This window comes from Notolepis coatsorum (assembly GCF_963971535.1).
Source record: "Notolepis coatsorum genome assembly, chromosome: 15".
NCBI lineage: Eukaryota > Metazoa > Chordata > Actinopteri > Aulopiformes > Paralepididae > Notolepis > Notolepis coatsorum.
The window spans coordinates 55,450,488-55,477,490 of NC_140179.1; the positions used below are offsets into that span (position 1 = coordinate 55,450,488).

At 44.4% G+C, this 27,003-nt stretch overlaps 1 protein-coding gene across 1 annotated transcript in view; it reads right to left on the bottom strand.

Annotated features, from left to right (window-relative positions):
- Window positions 1-13,943: 13,943 nt before the first annotated feature.
- Window positions 13,944-27,003, bottom strand: part of LOC311241945 (heparan sulfate glucosamine 3-O-sulfotransferase 3B1-like) — a 37,543-nt gene continuing 24,483 nt past the window's right edge. The window contains exon 2 of the mRNA XM_084330899.1: window positions 13,944-18,370. Within this exon, the coding sequence (XP_084187025.1) occupies window positions 17,752-18,370 (619 nt within the window). The 3' untranslated portion in view covers window positions 13,944-17,751. The remainder of the gene's footprint in view (window positions 18,371-27,003) is intronic.

A 27,003-nucleotide genomic window follows, 5' to 3' on the forward strand; every position in this document is an offset into this window, starting at 1 on the left:
GACTACACTGGTTCACTCGCTACACAGTAGCGTGATGACTCTTCCTTCTTTTGTAGTTTCCTTGTTTGCTAATACAATAACTGACAGGAAAGGAAATAAACTTTGGCCTAGGCTGTTACCCTAGCAACACAATTCCATTGTTGGGATAAAAAAAATAAAAGTGCATAAAAATCTAACAGAAAATCAAACAAAAATAAAAGTTGATTTCAGCAGTAATGTGCTGTGGATGTCCAGCCTGGAGGACAGACAGGTAAACACATGGTCCTGGAGACACTGGATGTCCAGCCTGGAGGACAGTAAACACATGGTCCTGGAGACGCTGGATGTCCAGCCTGGAGGACAGTAAACACATGGTCCTGGAGACGCTGGATGTCCAGCCTGGAGGACAGTAAACACATGGTCCTGGAGACGCTGGATGTCCAGCCTGGAGGACAGTGAACACATGGTCCTGGAGACGCTGGATGTCCAGCCTGGAGGACAGTAAACACATGGTCCTGGAGACGCTGGATGTCCAGCCTGGAGGACAGTAAACACATGGTCCTGGAGACGCTGGATGTCCAGCCTGGAGGACAGTAAACACATGGTCCTGGAGACGCTGGATGTCCAGCCTGGAGGACAGTAAACACATGGTCCTGCAGACGCTGGATGTCTCAGCCTGGATAGTAAACAGTAAACACATGGTCCTGGAGACGCTGGATGTCCCGGCCTGGAAGACAGTAAACACATGGTCCTGGAGACGCTGGATGGAGGTCTTGTTAAAACGCAAAGTGTTTTCAGAGGCTCGTGAATAAATACCGCTGGGGATGTATCTCATTACCAGTCATTAGTGTGTGTGTGTGTGTGTGTGTGTGTGTGTGTGTGTGTGTGTGTGTGTGTGTGTGTGTGTGTGTGTGTGTGTGTGTGTGTGTGTGTGTGTGTGTGTGTGTGTGTGTGTGTGTGTGTGTGTGTGTGTGTGTGTGTGTGTGTGTGTGTGTGTGTGTGTGTGTGTGTGTGTGTGTGTGTGTGTGTGTGTGTGTGTGTGTGTGTGTGTGTGTGTGTGTGTGTGTGTGTGTGTGTGTGTGTGTGTGCGTGCGTGCGTGCGTGCGTGCGTGCGTGCGTGTGTGCGTGCGTTGGGGGAAAAAGCATTTCTGATAAGCAGTCAGACCCACCGCCAACAGACCCAGAACCTCCCACGCAGGCCTGGGTCACCTACAACCACAAGGACCCCCCAGGTCCACAACCACACTGCCAGGCTGGGAGGTAAAGAGCTAACTAACTCTTGTTTTAGATGCAACAGGGCCACACTACCCAGGGCCACAGTGGTTCTCAACCTGGGGTCCAGGGACCTGCATGACTCCTCAAGTGACTTCCAGGCGGTCCCCAGTGTGTGGAGCAGAAGGAATCGAGAAAGTAGTGTGTGGCGTGAGGGCGTAATGACATTAATGACATACGCAACATACAGATATATATCTTGACATTTCTGACATACATGACATACAGGTATACAGTACTGTTACATTTGTGACATACAAGATATGCAAATATACAGTACTGTTAAACAGAGATCCTAACAGATAATATATACATATGAGGGGGAGTAAACTGTACATAGGAGGGGGTGGGTGGGTGGTCGGGGGGTTTGGACATTTGCGGCGGCCAGTTTCGAATTGCAGCCTTCCGTAGGTGCTCTTTGAGAGCAGTTTTGAAGGTGGGTAGTGATACATTTTTTTAAGGCTGTAGGGTGGTGTGAGGGTGTGTTGGTGTAGGGTGGTGTGTTGGTGTAGGGTGGTGTGTTGGTGTGTTGGTGTAGGGTGGTGTAGGGTGGTGTGTTGGTGTAGGGTGGTCTGTTGGTGTAGGGTGGTGTGTTGGTGTAGGGTGGTGTAGGGTGGTGTGTTGGTGTAGGGTGGTGTAGGGAGTGTTGGTGTAGGGTGGTGTGTTGGTGTAGGGTGGTGCGAGGCAGTGTTGGTGTAGGGTGGTGTGTTGGTGTAGGGTGGTGTAGGGTGTGTTGGTGTAGGGTGGTGCGAGGGAGTGTTGGTGTAGGGTGGTGTAGGGAGTGTTGGTGTAGGGTGGTGCGAGGGAGTGTTGGTGTAGGGTGGTGTAGGGAGTGTTGGTGTAGGGTGATGCGAGGGAGTGTTGGTGTAGGGTGGTGTAGGGAGTGTTGGTGTAGGGTGGTGTAGGGTGTGTTGGTGTAGGGAGTGTTGGTGTAGGGTGGTGTAGGGAGTGTTGGTGTAGGGTGGTGCGAGGGAGTGTTGGTGTAGGGTGGTGTAGGGAGTGTTGGTGTAGGGTGGTGTAGGGTGTGTTGGTGTAGGGAGTGTTGGTGTAGGGTGGTGTAGGGAGTGTTGGTGTAGGGTGATGCGAGGGAGTGTTGGTGTAGGGTGGTGTAGGGAGTGTTGGTGTAGGGTGGTGTAGGGTGTGTTGGTGTAGGGTGGTGTAGGGAGTGTTGGTGTAGGGTGGTGTAGGGTGTGTTGGTGTAGGGGGGTGCGAGGGAGTGTTGGTGTAGGGTGGTGCGAGGGAGTGTTGGTGTAGGGTGGTGTAGGGTGTGTTGGTGTAGGGTGGTGTAGGGTGTGTTGGTGTAGGGTGGTGCGAGGGAGTGTTGGTGTAGGGTGGTGTAGGGTGTGTTGGTGTAGGGTGGTGCGAGGGAGTGTTGGTGTAGGGTGTGTTGGTGTAGGGTGGTGTAGGGAGTGTTGGTGTAGGGTGGTGCGAGGGAGTGTTGGTGTAGGGTGGTGTAGGGAGTGTTGGTGTAGGGTGGTGCCTTTACTAGGGGTGGGAATCACCAGACGCCCCATAACATTCAAGATTCAAGAGATTTATTAGTCACATAGATACACGAGACATGTAGTGAAATGAAAGTGGCCATGCCCGCCTTGATTGTGCAAAAAATACAGATAATAATAGAATAGAATAGAATAGATAATCAAATAATAAAATAAAAATAAAATGTATTACCTTTTTTCATCTGTAACGTTTCACGTTATAACGTGATAACTTATTGTTTTAACATAAAACGTTTCACGTTATACGTGATAAGTTTGTATGTCGTAATAACGTGAAAATATATTGTTATAACGTGGAAAAACATCTTGTTATAACAATAAACGGTTCACGTTATAACGTGATACTGATCTTTTTTTCTGTTTCTGGTGTGGCAGCAACACGCTTCCGTAGAGGAGGGAGCCACTGTGAGTTTCTACGAAGGACACGCCCTGGTCTATGAAGGACACACCTTTGTAGACTGTGTTCTTCGAAGGCTACAACCCCTGAATTGAGACACAGCTAAAGTGTGTTAAATAATCTAGATTTGCACTTAAGCTTGTAGTAAGTTAGTATACCTGTTATGTTTTCCTTTAACATTGGACGGCCCGACATGCTGCGGCACTTTGCCCTCGTCTGTCGGCTCCGGGCTGTGTTTTTGCCGATCAACCAATACATTTTGGAAAGTTGAATTTGACGCCTTTCGATCGTCATCCCACTTTACCTATTGCGGGTTTCAAGACCAAACATCCGACAAGCGATTCGGACAAGTGACCACGGACCAGTAGGGCGGGCCATACTTTTTTTCTTTTTGGAAAATCAATCGAGTGGGGTGACTAAAATACGTGTTTTTTTGTGGGGAATTCAAATATGGGATTATTTTTACAATCGGATAACTCCTACCTACATTGTTTTGGATTTCAAAATGGCCGATTTGACCATTTTTCACCCCTTGGCCATACATGGATGCCAACATGAATCTTAAGGAAATCCTAACATGCAAGGTGTCTAAATGATGTGTTTCTTAATGGGGAATTCAAATATGAGTTCATTTTTGGGATAGGATAACTCTAACCTACATCATTTTGGATTTCAAAATGGCCGATTTTACCATTTTTCACCCCTTGGCCATACATGGATGATAACATGAATCTGAAGGAATTCCTAACATGCAATATGTCTAAATGATGTGTTTCTTAATGGGGAATTCAAATATGAGGTCATTTTTGGGATAGGATAAATATAACCTGCATAATCTTGGATTTCAAAATGGCTGATTTTACCATTTGAACCCATTGGTATTGTATTACAAAATTGCAAAGATAAAAAATATATGGGAAATCATTTATAATGACAAAGCCATCAAATTTATTAACAAGTGAACTGTATATAACTGGATACAACTCCAAATATCAATAATAATAATACTAACAATAATAAATTGTATTTGTAATGCACACAAACACCTAAGTGCTAAATCTCGATTTCCTGACTTCTTGAACTTTGCCAGGTTCCAATATCTTGATTGGACTCATTCTTGGATGGCAAGATCTCCTACTGTACTGCTTTAGCCACCAACCTACAAACACAAACTTAAAGTCAACGTCAGCCATAAATAGGTGAGCTCTTTCCAGAACTACTCAGCAGAAACCTCTGTAACCATTTTAACAAACGTCTCAATGTAGCCTATTGAGAAAATCCATGGGGCTCCATCAATCATCTATCTTCTTAAATTTGATCAGGTTGCACAAGTCCTGCTTGGATTCATTCTTGGACATCAGCCTCCTGCTGGTCTCCTGAGCCCTGATCCCTCCATCCCTTTTTTCTTATGAAAAGTACTTAGCAGAGGCCTCAGTCACCATTTTAACAACCCTCTCGATGCTTTGTGTGTGGCAAGGCCAGTCGAGAACCTCCATGGGGGTGTTGATGAAGTTCTTCACCTCGGAGGTGCTTAGGGAGCAGGTGAGAGGTGGCTCTGACACATCTTCTGACCAGCTGATTAAGCCACCAATGCTGGAAGCGTCACTATTGATGTGAGGTGTTCTTCTGATCCTGACACAGGAGTCTCCCAGCTGAGTGTCTGGATCCCCCTCTCCCCTGATGGCCAGGATTCTCTCCACCCCCTCAATTCTCTCTTTTTGATCCTCAGAGCACAGCAGTGTTTGGAGGATGGCTTCACTGTGGGCATACCAAGCAGATCTTCTCACAGTTGGCACCACAACATCCAGCACCTCCTTCCTCTGAGACTTGAGGCAGTCCAGCTGAAACAGGATGTGCCTAGGCCCTTCGATCCAGGAGTGCTTGACCTTCATGTTGAACCAACATGGATAATACACTCCAATGATGAATTCCACAATGCATTGTAGATTATTCAGGTTCTTTCTTTTAAGTTGATGCTTTGACACCCAGAGCCTGAGGAGTCTGTTTGCTGTGGTGAGCCAGCGGCTGTGGTTTACCGGTCCAATCTCCATCAGAGCCAGCCTTGCAGAAAGCACTCCATCCCTGATTGCACAGACCAGCTTATAGCCATAGTGTTGATCAGTTGAGAGATCTTGAATGATCTTCTCAGGCAGCTTGATCAGCGGAGGGCCAAGAAAGATCCTGGTGAAGTTAGGATTGATCTCCAAGTCTGTAACAGAATCAAGGAGCTGTCCTATTGGCCCAGACAATTTGTTGTCTGACAGAGTAGCCCCATCAACTTCAACAATGAGACGGCGCAGTGGAAGTTCACCAGTGTGCAGGTTGCACACCAACCAGACCAGCTTTCTCCCCAGGTGCAGCTCCAGCTTCCGCATTACACCTGCCTTCACTCCAGTGTTGACATTGGTCGAGTCTCCTCCAATGGCCCACAAGGTCTTATCAGAACCTCTCTCTTTCAGCCAGGCAAACAGGACCTTAGCAATCTTCTCTGCATGGAACTCCTCTTTAGTTGCTTTCTCTGGTGTAAAGTGGAACAGATAGTTGCTGTCAGGCTCACTAGCAACACTATAGTGTTCTTCCTTGATCTTTGCAGGAAAAGATTGGTCACTGCCCTCAGCTTCCATCATCACATTGGCCATGTCAATCCGCCCATCAAAGAGGATACAGGAGATCCCCCCCTCCTCCCTGCACTTCTCCTCAAACTCTTCCCCCAGCTCTTGCATCAACTTTTCTTGTGCTCTCTTAACCTTGTTCTTATCAATCACTTTACTTGTGTCATCTTCTAAGATGAGTCCTGCATCAATCAGAGCTGCAGTTGCTATAGCTGCAGTTGGCCTTAGACCTATGCCATACCTTACACTAGCAAGGGCGATGTTTGGAATCTCATCATAATTTTTTCGTAGCTTTGCTGAAGCTGCAGGGTCAGTTTCAGGAATGAGCTCAACTTCAGGGACTGTAAGGAAGCTCTCAAAATCCTTCCTGGCAACCTTGTCTGCTGCTGCAAAGCTTTCTTCTTTGCCCCTTCTCCTTTTCTCTGCCTTCTTTTCCATCCCCTGCCTTTCCAATGTTTTCACCTGTCTCTTGTGCTCAGGCAGATCAGCTCCAGCCATTTGGTGTGGTCCTTTACTTCCAACCTTTTCCCTCTGTCCCTTGATGTAGGCAATATCTTTCACAGGAATCTTTTTGTCTTTGCTGCAGCAACAGTTAATGTTCAGATTCATGTTGGCATCCATGTATGGCCAAGGGGTGAAAAATGGTAAAATCTGCCATTTTGAAATCCAAAATTATGTAGGTTAGAGTTATTCTATCCCAAAAATGAACTCATATTTGAATTCCCCATTAAGAAACACATCATTTAGACACCTTGCATGTTATGATTTCCTTCAGATTCATGTTGGCATCCATGTATGGCCAAGGGGTGAAAAATGGTCAAATCTACCATTTTGAAATCCAAAACAATGTAGGTAGGAGTTATCCGATTAGAAAAATAATCCCATATTTGAATTCCCCACAAAAAAACACGTATTTTAGACACCCCACTCGATTGATTTTCCAAAAAAAAATAAAGTATGGCCCGCCCTAACGGACCAGTCACCTCTGATGGCGAAAATGATTGACCACATTTGTAACCAATGAAATTCATGAGCCAAGGGTATCACACGCGAGGGGTGATTGCAACGAGAAAGACAAAGAAGAAGCCGGACAAGGTCTTTTGGATAATCATGCCGAATTATGGCCGTTACACACATTGCAAAAACCTTTATAAAACACACATTTTCTGTGGGATTGTTATCAACTTTGGACCTGTACTGTAGTTAAGACTTCAGGCTATGAAACCATTATGTTTTCCAGCTCCTACCTCCATGCACGTGCACACATAGATCCCAAGGGGTGCTCGAGCACCTGCCATTTCCGTGCCTCATAGAAAAGTGCAATTTTTTTACTGTTGCGCATATAGATAGACTGCCCTTCCAAATGAAAGATGTCAGGATAGAATCTAAATATTAGGTAAAGAGAGAGAAATGCCCTGTATTCCATTGCACCTCTCCCGGACCTATTATATTTTACGCATAGCACGTGGGTGGTGATGATGAGATGATATAAACTGCATGCGCTGACAGCCGGCACTGAACACGAAATTGACATCCAGCTGAGCTCACACTCGAGACCTCTTTTTTACAGTTAATAGTTCAACTTAAACCTAAGCAAGAACTACACTTCATCATCAGGTAAGGTATTTGCCCAACAAAATACATGTTCATTTTCGGGTTTGCACTGTATATTTGGGGCATGCCTTGTGAAGTTGTTGTCGGTGCTTTTCTCTCATGCAACCAGGCAGGCAGGCTACAGCATAACTATCTACACTGCACTTCCCCCATACTACATTTCTTATTATTCATACCACGGTGGCATTGCATTATCTCTTTACTTTATCACATTCTGAATCTCACCACCTCACTTGCAAGATGCATGCGGCTCTCGTGAATTCACGTCGCCGGATCACTCCTCCCCCGCCCCTCCCTGTCTGTGCTAGGAAGGAAAATCACTGTAGCCTACTCTCTATCACTCTCTCTCGCTCTCTAAAAGCAGGTAACGTCACAGTGACCAATCGCAGCCACTCTTATTGTCTGGGACCAAATACGGCCACGCCCCATTCCCAGTAAAAAGTGAGAATCTCTAGAATGGGTTTCGGGCGACGCTGTATATGGAAGTGACGATAGACAACAATTTCTGTTGTCAGTAGATGGCAGCATTGGTTTAAAATTAAAAGGTGAAAATGTTGAAAACTACATGAATACATTTCCCAAGATCCTTAGCACAGGTCACAGGTCACTGGGATGTGTCTATTCTTCGCCGTGATCTGAACAGCGGTAAACTATTACTGCAACCTCGGTATAGCGACCGCAAATGGTAAACTAATTATCTTAACAAAAGTGCGCTGGTAGCGTTACATATGTTGTCTAAAGGGGGACATATGGTACAATTTAAGATTTTAATGATAATCGGCATATAAAGGACAACATAAAGCATCGTTAATTTGTAAGAAACCTCAATGAAAACGGTAATATTCGCTATTGTTATGAAAATGTGCTAGAATCCTATAAAAATGTGGACGCATTTGGTCTACGTTCCGTTAGCCTTCTTTCTCTCTCTCTGTAATACTGTAGAGATACATGTTGTGCTTACTGTACTGTAGTGTAGTGGTGGCTTTAGTAGGCTGGTTGTAGTTTCATTATTGAACAAACAGTTACACTTAGCGACTTACTTCATAATGAACAACAACTGTACATAAAGTCATACAACTATTGATAATAACAATAGCAATAATAATAATAATAATAATAATAATAATAATAATAATCATAACAATAATAATAATTTATTATATTATGTAATTATTATTATTATAATTATAATAGTGCAATACATTATTCATTGGTAAAATAGTGATTTCAGCAGCTGTACATTCTGAGTTTAAAATATTACCATCTGTAATTAAACTGGATTTGTGTTAATTATGCCTGCAGCAATAGGGAGGTGTCGTGGTTACGTCATTGCCGTTTTTCGTGTTTCACCCTCTGTCCAATGCAATGTATTTCCCCATTGCCCGTTTCTAAATCGTCTCGTTAAAAACAAATAAAGCATGAACATCGGCATGGTGTAGCTTTCTGTGCTTATTCATCCACAATATATAGCTCAACATAAAGATATTCGCAATTAATCATAAATAAAAATAGCCTAATTTTATTTCAACCAAAAATGCTTAAACAATAATGTTAGTGATAGAAGGGAACACATTTTTTTTTAAAGCTTTTCAATTTTCATGCAGCAGAATTGTTACAATAGCCGATAATCAGGCGGTTAGGTGGTCGAGCGGAGATTGCGTTCGTCACTTGCCCCGGAGCTGTGAGCTTGGTTCGCCTGTTCGAATCCAGCTCACAGCTCCGGGGTTGTCACCAGCTTGGCTGGCCGTCTGCACTGATACAATTGGCTGTATCAGAGGGTGGGAGAAGCTGGCGGGGTGGGTCCGGGTCGTTGTAAACAGCGACTCCTACAGTTCGGTCGGGGCGCCTGCTAAGCGCGGATTGGACGTGAGGGGGATAGTGTGGTCCTCCCACACGCTACGCCCTCTCAATGAGAATCCGCGCTGCCAGGTGAAAAGAAGCGGTGATTGGCTGGACGTGTGTCGGAGGAAGCACGTGGTAGCCTCCACTCTCCCAAATGATCTGACTGTGGGGGGTAAAGCGCAGCGACCAGGAAGGGACTGGGAATTGGCATACGACTAACATTGGGATGGGAGAAAATCGGAGGAAAATGGAGGGGGAAAAAGACCAAAAAAAAAAAAAAAAAAACAATAGCCGATAATCCATTTTCCCAACCAGTGATGTCAGACTACACCTCCCTAAATGCCCAAAAAAGAAAGAAATCAGAAAAGTGAGAGCAGGCAACTGCACCTCCTCATCCATCACCCTCAACATAGGGGCCCCCCAGGGCTGTGTTCTGAGTCCCCTCCTCTACTCCCTGTACACACACGACTGTGTGGCTCAGCGGAGTAGCAATACAATCATCAAATTTGCTGACGACACAGTGGTGGTGGGCCTGATCTCTGCCAACGACGAGAGGGCCTACCTGGAAGAGGTCAAGGTCCTGGCGGGATGGTGCCAGGATAACAGCCTCTCCCTGAACGTCAGCAAAACAAAGGAGATGATTGTGGACTTCAGGAGGTCGGGGGTCAAGGACTACAGCCCCCTCAGCATCGACGGGGCACCGGTTGAGAGAGTCAACAGCTTTAAGTACCTCGGAGCCTACATATCCGAGGACTTGACATGGACCACACACATTGACAGTGTTGTGAAGAAGGCACGACAACGCCTCTACTTCCTCAGGCGCCTAAGGAAGTTCCAAGTCAGTCAGAAGATCCTTAAGAACTTCTACTCATGTACAATAGAGAGCATCTTGACTGGCAACATCACCTCCTGGTTTGGGAATAGCACTGCACAAGACCGAAGCAGACTACAAAGCAGGGCTCGAGACTAACGATGTCCCGTCGTCCCGGGGACGATCAAATATTGATTTGGGACGAACAGAAATCTTTGCTGGGACGCATCCGGGACGGAGAGGATTTTTTTTCACAGGAAATGTCAATTGGACGACTGTCAGTGCGCGCATATATTGCTGTCAAATGGTTAATGTCTCGTGCTGACTAAGTTCACTGAAGTCTAAACGTAGCGTGATTTGCCAAATCCAATGACTATCTCCGATTCCCAACGCAGCAATACGCTCATCCAGCATCAAGTTCCTACCCACCTCTCCTCCGGTACAGTACGCGCTGTGCACCGTACGATTGCAACGGTGCGGAACCTTTTTTTATGGAACTTAAATCCCCACGTAATTTATCAACAACACTGCGGTCTGCTGTGAGCATTATAAAACAAACGTGTGTTTAACCGACCGTGAATTAAAGTGTCAATGCTGTTTGTCATTTTAACAGCAGATACTTTCTTAAATGCCATCCTCCCGACAGAGCAGTGTGACGGGGAGCTCTGATGGGTTCGATTGCTGGTGTTAGCATTAGCTGAAGAGCTAGTTTTAGCTTAACGTTACCTTGGCTAAAGTTGGGACTATTCATAATCCAGCAATAATGGCTGCAGACCTGCAAGCAAAGTACAGCAATTTGGCAAAGGAGTATTCCAACGTAAATCACATTTTCACCAGTAAAGTTAGTCTTTCCATCTGCAGCTACATGCTAGCTAACCTAGCTCATGTTAGCGTCGTCACTGAACCACCTCGCGTACACAATTAATGACATGTTGCGGACAGCCATATCGGTGACAATGTTTAGCTTTTAGTGCCAAATGATAAGAGTCTGAGGCGGAGTCTCAAAAGAGAATGTTGAATATTTATTGTGCAAAAATCACAACAGAATAGATCCTCTCCAACGGAGCCTTGTAGCTGAGTAGGGTATATCTGCAGAGCCACTTGGTAACGAGTGCAACACCGTGTAATGTCCGTGTGGATCGTTGGAGTAGGGTATATCTGCAGTGCTGCAGCCCCATACTCAGTGTATAGATTTGTATTAGTATCATAATCAATCACCTGTTGTTGAATAAATACCATTACTTTCTAGTTATTACTAAAAAACAGTATATATAAAACAGTAGCTGTATAAAGAAAATAAAAAAAAAAGTATAATTTATATAATTTAATTTAAAAAAAATGTATGCACTGGTATTTTTGGGACGGTTACATTCACTTTGGGACGGTTAAAATTGTATTTCGGGACGGTTCTGGGACGGTGGTGAAAAAAGTTAGTCTGGAGCCCTGCTACAAAGAGTGACACGTTCAGCCGAACGCACAATTGGAGGGGGGCTCCCCACCCTCCAGAACATTTACAACAAGCGTTGCAAGGGCAAGGCTAAGAGAATCATTAAAGACTCCAGTCACCCGAACAACTGCCTCTTTGAACTGCTGCGGTCAGGCAAGCGATACCGGAGTCTCAAGGCGAGCACAGAAAGACTCAGAAGAAGCTTCTATCCCCAGGCCATCAGACTGCTAAACGAACAATGAACACTACACAACAACAACCACCAAACGCACATAGCACACACATCCACACGCACACACTCACTTTAAACAGACACACTGTAGCACCCACTCCACACACTTTATAGCACACACCCACTTTAAACAAACACACTGTAGCACCCACTCCCCACACTTTATATTTATTGACGAAGGATTGCACTACAACTCGTACACCTTACTGTAAATTGTACCTAAATTGTACCTCATCCCATTTCTGCTTTGCACTATATAGTACTGTACATTAGTACACTGCATAGTATTGTATATTATATGGTAACTCAGAACATTGTACATTATGTCTATACCGAACACTGTGACCTCATTTTCTTCTTCTAAATTACATGCTATACTATGTTATTTGATACTATCTTGTCTAGCACAGTCTCTGGAGCGTAACAGTAAGAAGCATTTTGTATGAAAGTATTCTGTACTTCTGTATGACAACTATTAAAGAAACTTGAAACTAAACTTGGAAGGAGAAGGAGCGCCAGTAAGCAGCTAAGGGTAGCAGGTCTATGAATGCATGGCTAAAACTGAATGTACCATAGACTTGTATTAATCCCAAAAAGGGCCCCAAAAACCATTTGAGCACCTGCCCCTCTAAAGTCCTGTGCACGTCCCTGTCTACCTCTCAACTGGAAAACAGGCATAATGGCAACAAGTAAACAGAAATGTGAATAAACAAAACTTTTACTTCAGTGTGTTCCTCAGTAACTCTATTTCATTAGCACTTGCAGTGATTCTTGTTGTGGAAGAAAGTTCAGTGAGTTTTTCCTTACCTTCGCGTGGAGTTTATTGCATTTATTTATTTTGCATTTATTTTAAAAAATTTGGACCTTATGGTGTTCTTGTTTTGTTCTTGACTTATTGTGATGTTTCTTCTTGACTTGTTTAAAGAAGACGTGCACGGCCCATGGGGACATTAACGTGTGTTGTCGGGCCTTACAAATAAATTTGATTTGATTCAGAATGTTTCCTTTCAAAAGAGACCAGACTCATGCATGTGCTATAAGTATAAAGTATAATAAATCACAAATTACTTTGGGTATGCAATCTGCAGGCGTATTTATGCAAAACTAGCCACATTTTTTGCCTGGTGTATGGACAGGGATGTGTGGTAGTGGAGGGTAAATCCACCCAAACTCAGTTTACACACCTTTACCTTAATTCACTAGTTGTTTTTTTTCAATGTCCATGTTAACACATTGGGCGCCGGACCCGACTAAAGTCGGGTTATTAACGCGCCCAACGTTGAGCGTCAGGACCCCCGAAAACCTGAGTATACTCGGGTTTTCATCGTTATTTCTTTTATTCGATATTTCCATTCATAAACATGCAGGCAGCTGTGTGTTATCACTGGGGATGGGTCTGAGATCGCAAAAGTCCAATACCGCCGCCTGCCGCCTTGCTTATAACGCATGCATCGACGAGGGTCGGGCCCACGTTGGCAACACAATCAACATCAGTATTTGGAATGGCGATCAGATAATTGGAATATTCTTTTCGGGACAGATCTTGGTCAAGGTAAGGACTATGGTATCAATATTGTGTTGATCCGATAATTTGTGTGTCTGTAATGTACTGTGTAATGTATTCCGTTAGTGACGATCGAAGCACAGAAACCCCCCCCCCACCCTTTCATGCATGCATGATGAAACATAATACCGATAATCTAGCGTTGATTTCAGATTGATTGTTGATCCAAGCGAGGAATGGCACGATTCCTAGTGAAATGCACTAAAACACTGTTTAGAGGCGTTTCCTGGGATTACACAGAATTACTCTAAAACTATACTCATATTCACCACGGTATAAAACGGGAATGTATGAATGAAAGAAATATCTGTTTTCTTGCATCTTGACCGGAAGAAACTCAATGACAATCGACTATATTATTAGATCCATAGCTATAATATATAATATAGCATTAGGCCTGCAAACACAGCCACGTATCCCCATGTTAAAAGGCGATGGCATTTCAATGGTAAGGTAAACAGTGACCCCTGGCGCTGAAAGTGTTAATGTCCAATCATCACATGTCGTCCTCACAACAAAACAATAGGATTCAGGTTAAAATTCTGCTTAATGCTTCTTTAAATAATAAACTGTAAATATATAAGAAAATAGAAGTCGAGGCAACAGGATTTTTTTGGTAAAATATATACTTATTTATTTATTTCTTCATACAAAGAAATAGCATGAATGTTCAGTATTTAATCATCTAGAAACATCTGTTCCATTTTCCTTGCATTGTGTAAAATTAATTCCTTTGATGTACATACCACAAAATACTTGATTTTTACATGTCGTTTTCATTTTTATACATACAGATGTGGTAAAGTCTAGATATCATATTATATGTGGGTAAGACAAAAACATCATTAACATTTGTAGAGCTCTAAAAACTGGGTTGAATAAAACTCAACCATAACCCGATGCAGCAGCATGGATGGCGACCATGAGTGCAATTTCTTTATTTATTATTGGTTTTTTTCTTTTTTTTTAATTACATTTTAGACACTCCCTCAGTTAAACACGAACTTGACCAGAATTCAAACACCGGCAATTACAAGAGAAAACGAGACATCACGTACAAATTTTTTCCAGAATGTGATGACAGCTTATGTGAAGCAGGGTACTTCTGCAAAGAGGGGACCATTTTGTAAATGCTTTTTTATTTATATATTTTTAATCAAACATTGCACTAAGGTTAGAAGGGGAGATGAAGGCTTTTGAAAGGAGTATCACCTTTCATTCTCTCCCTCTCTCTCGCTCTCTCTGTCTCTCTCGCTCTCTCTCTCTCTTTTTCTCTCTGGTTAAATAAAAGGTAATGTGTGAATGAGGACCAACAGAAATGCTACAGGACTCCATGCTATCTTATGCCAGTTACATGACCAACAAAACAGTTGAATTAGAGTCACTACCAGAATCAGTATTGAAGGGACGGGTCAAGAGGCACAACATCGTTTTAAATTCAAAAGGAAAGTATCGTACTATAGAATTTACCTCTTTTTTCTTTACTAAAAGCCTGTGATCTTTTGACCTCTGAAATTGATTTGATGGTTTCTTTCATGTAAGGATGTACATTCCGTCTGGGCCACTGCTTGGACAAATGAGGCCCTCCTCTGGAGGTCAATCCCATACCCCATTATTCCTGCACCTACTATACTGGCCACCACATTGAGTGTAGCGTAGCATAGCATAGCATAGCATAGCATAGCATAGCACAGCACAGTGTAGCGTAGCATAGCATAGCATAGCATAGCATAGCATAGCATAGCACAGCACAGTGTAGCGTAGCATGTCGGTCACCACCGCTCTTCCTTTTTAAGTAGCATGCCACCAGCCACTCAGAGATGAAAGAATGATAACTACAATGCTCTTTCTCCTTCTTGCACATCAAGCATTCAAGTAGAAAGACGAGCAATAACAACAACAAAAAAGCAGTGTGAGGGGTAGAGAAGAGGGTTTTCCATAAAAAAAAGAAAAGGACGGTTGTGATTCAAGCGGGTGTGAAACGTGATATCGGAGACCTCTGAGTTTTTTTGGCAACAAGCAGAGAGTGGAGAGCCGTCACAGAGATGGGGGAGGAGTTAGGATGACAGGGTGAATAAGGCAAACTATATGGACCATGGACCACATGATGCTCGGTGTTGAGGTTACACTGTCAGCCCCGGCCCCAGGCCACTTCCTGCAGCTCGACAGTCCCTTTCATCAGGGATCCAACACAGATCCCTGGATGTCTCACTTCTGTTAGATGATGCTGTGTTTCAGACTGAACGTTTCCACACTTGGCACCGATGTGTGTTCACACGCTACACAGTGACGTGACAACCCTTCCTTCTCTTATACTGTAGTTTCCTTGGTTTCAGTGAAGCGACCTGCCTGTCTATCATCTCCTCCATCTTTACGCTCTACATGAGATAGATATCCCTCTGCTACCTCTCGAATTAAAAAAGTACAATGATGGTAGTGACCAAAACAAATGATGGAAACAACTATATTACCATCGGTGGTGTCATGGTTTAAATATTGTATTATACCATGGTATTTATTTAAGTACAAAGGCATGGTGATATATAACTTAAACCATATTAGTCCTGTAACCAAGTGGATTTGAACCTGGGACCGTAGGATCCACAAGGCAGCCACACCAACCAGCTGAGCTAAAGGGTCCGACCCGTTAGCAGGTGCTGGTCGACCGTGACCATCTCCTCAGTAGTTTACAGTAGTGCCATAGTATCTTATCAACACCGTGGACGACACCATGGTAACACTGAAATGACTGCCGTGATACATTTTCACAAGGTGCTCATTCATAATCATTCCCATGCTGCCACGGCAACAAGACCCACAGTGGTGTCGTCCTCCTCGCCCCACACTGTAAAAGAAATTGTTTTTTTCACAGGAAATTCACTGTATTATTTTACAGATTAATTTGGTTTTTATACTTTATGTGTAAATGCCATAAAAATACAGTAAATTACCTTTTATCAAAATATTAACCATTAAATAAAGGTTGTAATCTGTAAATGTATTTGATTTTACTGTAATTTGACAGTAAGTATTTGGCCACCGTTGCTGCCAGACATTTACCGTTTTTTGACCGTTTCCTTTATTCCTTCCGAAATAAGTCAAGTGCCTCTCAAAGGGAAATTTGATTGGGACCCGTCGCGTGGTGACCTTTTGAACCCAGCGGAGAGTCGGGCAGGAGTCTGGCCCAGGAGCCCGCCGTGCGCTCCCACTGGTGGGAAGCCAGAGAACCGGGAGGACATCGATCTATCGCCCTGATGCTACGGTACACGCCATTAGCATAATGTTAACACAGGGTCTCATGCAGGTCGGGAATAGGATTTAGCCTTTGATGGACAGGCCATTCATTAGAGCAGGCAGCAGGAGTACAGAGAGACCAAAAGGCCAACCGTATACTTTAAGCATGAGTGACACAATGACGATCACTTAGGCTTTATTGATCTACCTGTTATTGAGTGAAAGGGACACGGGGGCAGCTGCTTAGCCCGGCCGTGCCAGGCCAAGGGGATGGAGAGGGAGGGAAAGCCCCTGACTGGAAGGGCCTTCGTGACAAAGAAACGGAACAGAACGGATGGAAAGACCGTATAGCGGAGCCAGATAGCGGCGGCCATTTGCTTTGTTCACACACTTGCCGTATTTATGGGTTGACCATCGATTACTTCGGGGGTTGGAAGGACACAGAAGCGTCCCGTTTCGCTTCGGCGTCGAAACATTGATGGGAAAAATGCCCTGGAGTCGAAAGGCAGGACACAGTGTTGTGATATACCTGATTGTTCTTAACCGCCATAGATTTAGTGTTTTGAAATATATGATAATAGCCAACCGTACCATACCATAGACAGACTACAAGACAGACTGTGAGTGAGTCATCTGGTAGTTACGAAAATGTATTTCCCCTCGACATGTTCAAAGATTTTGATACTATAAATGGTCACTTTTTAATTTGAATTCCCAACAATTAATTTAATTTGAACTCCCATCACCTCCTTGTCATCCCAACCCCAGTCTATCTTTTTTTTTAAGATGGTGGTAGCGATAAAGCGAGCTCAGAGTGAAGTGATTAACCGCATATAAAACAAGACAGTGGCCTCCTCCACGTTTGTGAACGCACTCCGTACCCGTAAATGCGGCGCTTTTTTACACCATTCACCTGTTCCTACGTCGGTTCAGTCATCACAGATTATCTGCATTATGAAGCACCTCTAACTCCACTGAGATTGACAGGCCTGCGATGGGGGAAGAGCTAAAGAAAAATTTGGAATGTAAAAAAAAAAAAAGACATGTGGGCCAGATGTTATGTACAAATAATGGTTAGGCAGCTTAGTGAATTAATTGCTTAGAAATAAAAATAAATTATTATAAAATAGATTTCTGTACATTTTACATATATATAGCAATAATGTCCACATCTTGCCGTTGAATTACAGAGAGGGGGGGGGGGATAATAATGAACAAACGTGTCCTCCTTCACAGGCGCTCACGTCAATCCCAACCAAAGTTATGTCCCGTCATCTGGTAGAACTTCATGTTGAAGGGCCGGTAGAAGTCTCGGAGCCTCTGCACCACCTCTGGGTCTATATTGGGGTGGGTCCTCCCTTTGGTTTTGCCCAGGCAGTGGGGCTTGCTGCTGCCCTCGGCCTTCTTGAGGCAGGGGAAGCCCTTGGTCTGGTTGAAGTAAAAATGTTTGTCCGTGATGATCCTCTTGAGGCCCAGGAAGTCCTGCACACGGCCCAGCTCTCCGGCCGGGTCGCTGATCAGCCGCTCACCGCTGACGAACAGGATCTGCCCGATGGGGAAATACTGCAGCCAGTTGTCCAGGTGCTTGGCGTAGATGCCGATCTGGATGGCGCTCCACGACGTGTCGATGAGCCCCGTGGTCCTGTTTTTGAAGGTTAGGCTCTCGAAGGACGGAATGTCCGGCTTCTTGGACAGCGTCTGCGTGTAGTCGGAGATGGCCCTGGTCACCGGGTCTCTCACCACCACGATCAGCCGGGTGTCGCGGGACATGGCGGAGATCCGGGCTGGAGCCTCTCTGGTCACAAAGTAGCTGGGTGTCTTCTCCATGGTGATCTGGCCCTCCAGGGTCTTGGGCATCAGCTCCCTGAGAGGAGGAGAGAGAGGAGAGGAGGAGGTTAGGAGAGAGAGGAGAGTGAGCAGTCCACTCCTTTGGCATTTTATTTTATCAAGACAGTAGGAAGACTGAGAGGGAGACAGAGTAGAGGAGACACAGGAGAGAAGGTTCTTTATTGAGACGGTAGGAAGGATGACAGGGAGACAGAGTAGAGGAGACACAGAAGAAGGTTCTTTATTGAGACAGTAGGAAGGCTGAGAGGGAGACAGAGTAGAGACACAGGAGAGAAGGTTCTTTATTGAGACAGTAGGACATCTGAGAGGCAAACAGAGTAGAGGAGACACAGGAGAGAAGGTTCTTTATTGAGACAGTAGGAAGGCTGAGAGGCAAACAGAGTAGAGGAGACACAGGAGAGAAGGTTCTTTATTGAGACAGTAGGAAGGCTGAGAGGGAGACAGAGTAGAGAGACACAGGATAGAAGGTTCTTTATTGAGACAGTAGGAAGTCTGAGAGGGAGACAGAGTAGGGGAGACACAGGAGAAGGTTCTTTAGTGAGACAGTAGGAAGGCTGAGAGGGAGACAGAGTAGGGGAGACACAGGAGAGAAGGTTCTTTATTGAGACAGTAGGAAGGCTGAGAGGGAGACAGAGTAGGGGAGACACAGGAGAGAAGGTTCTTTAGTGAGACAGTAGGAAGGCAGAGAGGGAGACACAGGAGAGAAAGCTGTAGCGAAATTTGATCCCATGCCAGGAGGGGTACATGTGGTTTACCGCTGAGAGGAGGTTGATATACTATGACCGCACTATCCAATATTTGTAATCATAATTACACTGATAGGTGGAAATACTGTTACCCCCCCTCTTATACATTTCAGTGGTAAGGAAGGAAGCACATCCTAAAACGTGGCATCTCATGTATCGTGCCACAGTTTCCAATGGTCGATTGAGGTGGTAAATGATTAATGGTTGCATTTATAAATGGGGCATGATGTGGGGCATGAGTTCCATGACATTAAGGTTAGGGTTAAGGTAGGGGGTGGGGTTTATTTAACAGAGCCGAGAACGTACGCTGTTGTTTAAGTATTGTTTTTGTTTGATCACTGCTAAATCTGTGCTGATCTGACAACGGGAATTTCCATAATCACGGACAAAACACATTGGTACGGTATTGTATATCACAATCGTATAATATCAAATATTATCGTTGCGTCCTATGATCACACTGCATCACTCACGTAAAACCACACATCCGCGACTAAACCACTGGGTGAATGGTTAAGGTGGAGCATCAGCTTGCATAATGCAATCAAGCGCATGGAGCGCTGCGTTCAGCAATCAATGACTCACTCTAGCAGACTGCTTGGCCTCGTTATAGAGGCTCAAAAACCTATTAGTGCAGGCAGCTCTCCAACGCACACACACACACACACACACACACACACACACACACACACACACACAAGCGCTGCGAGATATAAACCCCAGGCAAAAAGAAGCATTCCCTTCACTTGCAGTCATACAGATCTTATCCTTCTCTGTCAACGTATACAGTATAATCGCATGAGGGAAAACAATCCATAAGAAGTAAGATTACCAGAGCCTTGGTATCGATGGAAGATATGACTGGATGAGGGATGAGCTATATATCGTCATCATTTAAGTCAATTATTACCTAATGCCTACATGAACTGCAGTTATGTGGCTGTGTGTAGCTCAACCGGTTAGACCAGGGGTTCTCAAACTTTTTTATTCCCACGACCCCATTTTATTTAGGATTTCTTTTGTCGACCCCACACTTAATGTATCGCGTAATTTCAACGTGGAATTAAGGAATATCAAAATAAAAGCATGCACGTTGTTGAACTTGATCATGCATATTTATTAGAAGATTTAATTACAGCACTATGTTATCAATACACATTTATAAAACGAGGCATATTTAGCCAAAATATGTTGCCAGAATATATATATTTTTTTTTCTTTTTTTTTTTTACTTGCCAATGCGCTGTCACCGACCAACTCGTAGTTTGAGAACCGCTGGGTTAGAGCATAGCACTAATACTGCCATGGTTAGGGGTTCGATTCCCGCTGTATGCACTCCTTGGCAATGTAAAGTGCTACGGATAAAAGTGTTCAACAAATGATTGATATTTTACTATTTCATCAACCCAGACCGACGCCCCGGTCCTTTCCCCCCCCCAAACCGAGTTCTATCACCACGGCAACTCCACCAGCTGGACCGGTGCACAGAGAGGCAAAACTTTTAGTCTTAATCCACCCTCAGCTCCTCACACCATTAGCTACTTAGGAGCCTGGAAACGGGCTCGAGAGCAGCAGCCTAACGTGTCTCTCAGTGACTCGGCTATATAGCCGTGCGCTCAAACACCAGCGCCAGGAACCTGAAAGGTAACGCGACTTGTTTCAGAAAAACAAGTTTTGTTTTTTATGACAGGACTAGGTGGGGGGGTCAGACAGATACCTTACATGGCAGACCCATAATCAAGAGGCATTTGAGAACTATTCACTTTGAATGAAAAGCAAACTCTCGCTCCATTCCATCCAGCGAGGCCAGCAGTTTTGGGTTTCAGAAATGGTGGCCAATCATAGAGAGTGGATATTATGGTGCGGGTGATAAGAGGGGCTCTGACTGACACCAGGACACAGACCCACCCCCCCCCCCCCCCTCTCCCCCCCGAAGGGCAAACAGCCAGCCTATAATGTGAACATGGGATCGCATGTGTTTCTGATACAGGCGCTAGAGGGTTGGGGGGAAAGAGGGGGGGGGGTCTCCACCAACACCAGATTACAGGAAGTAGCACTCATGCATGCTTAAACATATTACAGTAACAATGACACATACATATATACACACACACACACACACACACACAACTGATACACAAAAAAGACAGTGATTGAGGCCCCATCCACACGAGCGCTGGATTTAATGTAACCATGATTGTATGTGCGCAGTTGCACTGTTCGGGCACACACAACCGGGGGTTTGCTACACTGCAACCACGGTCTTTGAAAACCGGAGTCCAGGGTGAAGTTCTGCAGTTTTGCGGGTGCGTGACTGTGGGCATAGCAATCGAGGTTATTCCCAGTGTTTACAGCAGAGCTGTCGCAATTATTTCCCATGTTCACGGCAGACTGTCGCAAACAATAGCAAGTTAGCAACCGAGCACAGGGTTAGGGTGATTAGAGCAGAGCCAGCTACACCAGTGTTTACAGCAGAGCTGTCCCATGTAGCGTTATATGAAAATGATTGTAACAAACTTTTGTTCGAAACGTATTGTTGAAGAGTGTTGTGATCAACTGTCTGTTGTCGCATTCCTGACCCGACCAGAGTAAAACCTGTAGCTGCGGCTAAACTAAACTCATGTGTTGTCAAGTTATTGTTATAAGGAACCCAGTCCAGACTGCATCCCCTTAACAATTGTTTGTATTGAGCCGTATTGTATTGTATCCATTCTGCAATGTGTTAAATAACGTTTGCATCCATTCATTATAATAGCGTTAACGTTACCACATTACGTTAGCATTTAAGCTATATACTATACATAGAGAATACCATTCACATTAGCATGTAGCTAACAACAACGTGAGACTAAACTATCCGCTCTTGGTGGTAAATTGTGTTGCTGTTGGTTTTGTTTCATCAACAAATGAGAGGCAGAACACACAGTGAATGTATCTGTTTGTTTATTGCACTTATTATTGCACTTATTTATTGCAAATATATGCTCCGTTGCTCCGTTGGCAAAATTATATTTAAAGATGGCGGCTATGCTGTTTCTAAACAGGAAGTGTAGTGAGCGTTCAACCTTTTCTGATTGGTTGAAATGGCCTTCATGTCTGAACAACATCGCCGCCTACTGCTTTGGTATTGTACTACATGTATCGGTTGCTGGTTTTCCAGACGCCGTGAGTACGCAATTATATGCGGTTGTTCACCTGTGTGGACGGAGTTTTATTTTTTTCAAACTTCGGTTACATTAAATCCAGAGAAAAAAAATAGAGGGGGAGAGAGAGAGGTAGAGAATGAGAGAGAGAGAAAGAAATAGAGATGTTCCGATACCATTTTTTCCTTCCCGATCCGATACCTAAGCTTTGGGTATCGGCCGATACCGATACTGATCCGATACCAGTGCATACATAAAAAAAATGATTATATAAATTATAAACTGATAATTTTTTTTTACAGCTACATATACTGTTTATACTGTTTTTTAGTAATAACTAGAAAGTAATGGTATTTATTCAACAACAGGTGATTGTATAGATTAGTATTAGTATAATTAACTATGCTCAATGAGTTCACCCACTGAAAGGTTGTTGGGACATTGTTTCCGCACGGTCTGCAGAGGCTCTGGCTAGTAACGTGTATGTTGTGATTTTCAAAATAAATATTCAACATTCTCTTTTGAGACTCCGCCTCAGACTCTTATCCTTTGGCACTAAAAGCTAAACATTGTCACCGGTATGGCTGTCCGCAACATGTCATTAATTGCGTGCGAGAGGTCGATCAGCGACGACACGTTAGGTTAGCCACAGTAGCGTGAGCTAACGTTAGATGGAAAGACAATGTAACGTTACTGCCAGTAACTTACTGGTGAAAAAGTGATTTACCTTGGAATACTCATTTGCCAATTTGCTGTACTTTGCTTGCAGGTCTGCAGCCATTATTGCTGGATTATGAATAGCCCCAACTTTAGCCAAGGTAACGTTAAGATAAAACTAGCTTTTCAGCTAGGGCTTCAGCTAATGCTAATAACACCAGCAAGCCCCACTCTGCCGGGACGATGGCATTTAAGAAAGTATCTGCTGTTAAAATGACAAATGGCATTGACACTTTAATTCACGGTCGATTAAAAACACGTTTGTTTTATAATGCTCGCTCTCAGCAGACCGCACGTGTTGTTGATAAATGACGTCATATGGGATCGGAGGCTAGACTTTCGGCGTACTCGCCGATACCGATATCAGCATTTTAGGCAGTATCGGAGGCATACTGGTATCGGTATCGGAACAACTCTAGAAAGAAAGGGAGAAAAAGAGAGAGGGAGAGAGAGAAATATAGAGGGAGAAAAAGAGAGGTAGAGAGCAAGAGAGAGAGAGAGAGAGAGAGAGAGAGAGAGAGAGAGAGAGAGAGAGAGAGAGAGAGAGAGAGAGAGAGAAGGGAAGAGAGAGAGGTAGAGAGCGAGAGAGAGAAAGAGAGAGTGAAAGGGAAGGAAAGATAACCCGGTACGGAAGAAGTGTATCAGGCTGAAAGCACCTTCTATAAGATAAGGCTCCACATTAAGGCGATATTGTCCCCTGTGAGTGTCCCGTTGTTCGGCGTGGGACTGAGTCGCGTTCCCCGTCGTAACGAGCCAACCATTGTGACTGTCCCTGTCCTCACAGCGGCATAATCCTCCACGCAGGATTTACATACTGAAGACTGGGACCGCTGTGCGGAGGCAAGAGACTATACTGCACATTTTATGATTTCTGTGAGAGGAACACGCTAATTCTCCCGGTGGTTTCTATATATGGAAACGCAAGGTGTCTGTTTGTTGTTGTTGTTGTTGACAATGTTGTTGTTGTTTTGAGGAAATAAAAAAAGGATTCATTTAGAATATAATATATATATTATATGAAATGATACACCCCTAGAAATGATACACTCCTAGAAATGTTGTTTTATTGGATTCTATTATATGTTGTTACTACTGTATTGCACATCGTTGCGGGCAAGACCACCCGCATTTCATTGTATACTTGTATGCCGTGACAAATAAAACTCTTGACTTGACTTGACTTGAAATGATACACTCCTAGAAATGATACACCGGTAGAAATGCACCCCTAGAAATGATACACTCCTAGAAATGATACACCCCTAGAAATGATACACTCCTAGAAATGATACACCGGTAGAAAATGAGGTACTGGTAGAAATGTGTGCTACGGTATGAATTTAGAAAAGGTATCAAGTGTATAGATTTACCCACATTGTTTCAACCATTTGGGCACATGTCGTCCACTAGCTTCCACTATAAACAACACCAAGGTTGTGCAGAGAGACCGTGTTGCAATAATATGAATATTATAATAATTGCATTCCACAGAGCTCTTGTACTCGACTAAAGCGTTGTTTAGATGGTATTACAAGAAAAATGAATATACTTTGCCGTATATATCGTCACCGTTCAACATTGTAAATATACCACAATGTGAAATTTAGGCTATTATTGCCCAGCCCCCACCCACTGGTACAGTAGTACAATACACCTAGAATGGCAAGTGCCACAGTGTTAAGAGACGTTTCTGTGTGCACAGGAGACAGTAGAGCGTGAGTATAGCCTCGGTATTCTCAACTATAACCCTCTCAACTACTCCTCGCAAATACACTCTAAAAGCCAGAATCTAGTTCACGGCCATCTAGCTCATGGCTAATTCATGTAACACTGGTGCTCTCCATCGACAGCATGCACACTGAGGCGTATTTAGTGTGGTTCAAATCCCCCCTTTTTTGAGGAGAGAGAGAGAGAGAGAGAGAGAGAGAGAGAGAGAGAGAGAGAGAGAGAGAGAGATGGGGAGAGAGGAGGGAGAGAGAGAATGAGAGAGAAACGGAAAGAGTGAGAAAGAGAGAGAGGGGGAGAGAGAGAGAGAGGGGGGAGAGAGAGAGAGAGAGAGAGAGAGAGAGAGAGAGAGAGAGAGAGAGGAGAGAGAGGGCAAACAGGATAAACGTGAACATGACTTACAGTAAGTAATGTGATGTGCTATAGAAAATGTTGTTGGCAGATATGTGTGTTCTTAATGTATTGCCAGTGATCTAATTATGATAATATCTTCTTGATTACAGGCACATCAGAGGGGTGGGGGGGGGTTGGGGGGTTGGCACAAGCCGAGGGCCACTTCCAAAAGCTCATTAACGACCTATTGAAATCAAAACAGATAAGGTATGCGCTCTTTCATTCAGCCGCATGACAGATCGTTGCCTGAGCAAAAAAAAAAAAACATTTAGCTGGCAACCGACACGCAATCACTGAAATCACATAAACACAATCCACTCCACCTTCGAAATGCCTTTCTACAGCCACTTAAAACCTGTTTACGCAGGGCTCTCGAATGTCCTCGATGAATATAAACCAAACATCGCCAGGGCCTTAAACGGCCACACTATTAGTCATTTATTTCGAGTGGCGATGGCGATACGAGCCTGCAAGTTTTTTTTTTCTTCTTTTTGTTGTTATTCCTTGCGCTGACGTAGGGTGCAGAAACGACACACAGAAAAGAAGCGGCAAATGGCTTTTCCGTCTAATCCGATTTCAGCATCACAATGCGCTGCGCGGCGATAGGGAGGAGGCCAGAGTTTACAATGTGTGCTGCGCAGTGATAGATTATAACCCCCGATCCCCCCGACTCTGGGAATCCTTTGTACAAATCAAGTGTTGGAATAGGGAGGGGGGGGGGGTTGTGGTGGGTCGTACTTCGCAGAGAGAGAGAGAGAGAGAGAGAGAGAGAGATGAGAGAGAGAGGAGAGAGAGAGAGAGAGAGAGAGAGAGAGAGAGAGAGAGAGAGAGAGAGAGAGAGAGAGGAGAGAGAAACAGAGTCAGAGAGCAAGGGGGAACCCACAAGAGGAGGCCCCCCCCAATAAAACCTCCACCTCTGACTTCACCCCGCTCTCTCTCAGCGAGGAGTTGCCAAAGAGGCAGAAAGGGAGGAAGAAGGAGAAAAGAGGAGCAGGGGGGAGGAGGAGGAGGAGGAGGGGGGGCTATTAGCGGGACAAGAGCTCTTGGGAGGGACAATGCCCATTATGCTCCTTTTTTGATTTATGAGGTGCCGCTCTTAAAGATTCCGTCAGCAAACAGGCGATCCTGTGACACCACGCTCTTCTCTTCCCCTGATTCTCTTTGAAAGGGGACGCATTGTCCTTCAGCCTGCGGGGTGAGCAGGGCAGAAACCGGGGCACAGGGGGGGTGGGCGGGGGCGGGGACGGGATGGTGGGGGGGCAGGGTGGCGGAGAGAGAGAGGCATCGGTGTGTGTGGTGCTTATTGAGGGCCGAGTGGAGGCACTTCCACAGCCCTCTGGACTGAAGAAAGGAAGAGCTCTGAAGGGGAACGTGTGCTGGGATTCGGCCCGCTGGACCAGGCGTCCTCCCCCCCCCCCCCCGTCCCCCCGGAGAGAGACTGTCTCTCCCTCTCTCTACACGCCACACGGGAGACGCCCCCTGAGGGGAGAGACCCACGCAGCCTCACAGTCTGCACTCTTTAAATACTACTGTTGTACCTGTAATACTGTCGTCTGCTGATAAGAGACACATACGATAACAATGTGTGCTGATACTATTACTATGACATTTAGTTACTGTTAACAGTAGTGCCATTGTATGATACAGTAGGTGCTGAATGCTGATACTATTACTATTACATTAGTATTATTAACGGTACCATTACAGTTCTGTTAGTTCAGATCCAAAATGAGGTTAAAGACTCATTTGATGAGTGGGATAGATACAGCTCTGAAACAAAGATATAGCTTTATGTATCATAATCTAAAATAGCATGGCACCGATTGCCTCTAATCAAACATTCAAACATTTCGGACCCCTCGGTTGTTGGGTTTTATGCTGTATATTTTATAAAACAAAATATCTCTCTAGTCTCTTTTTTGTTT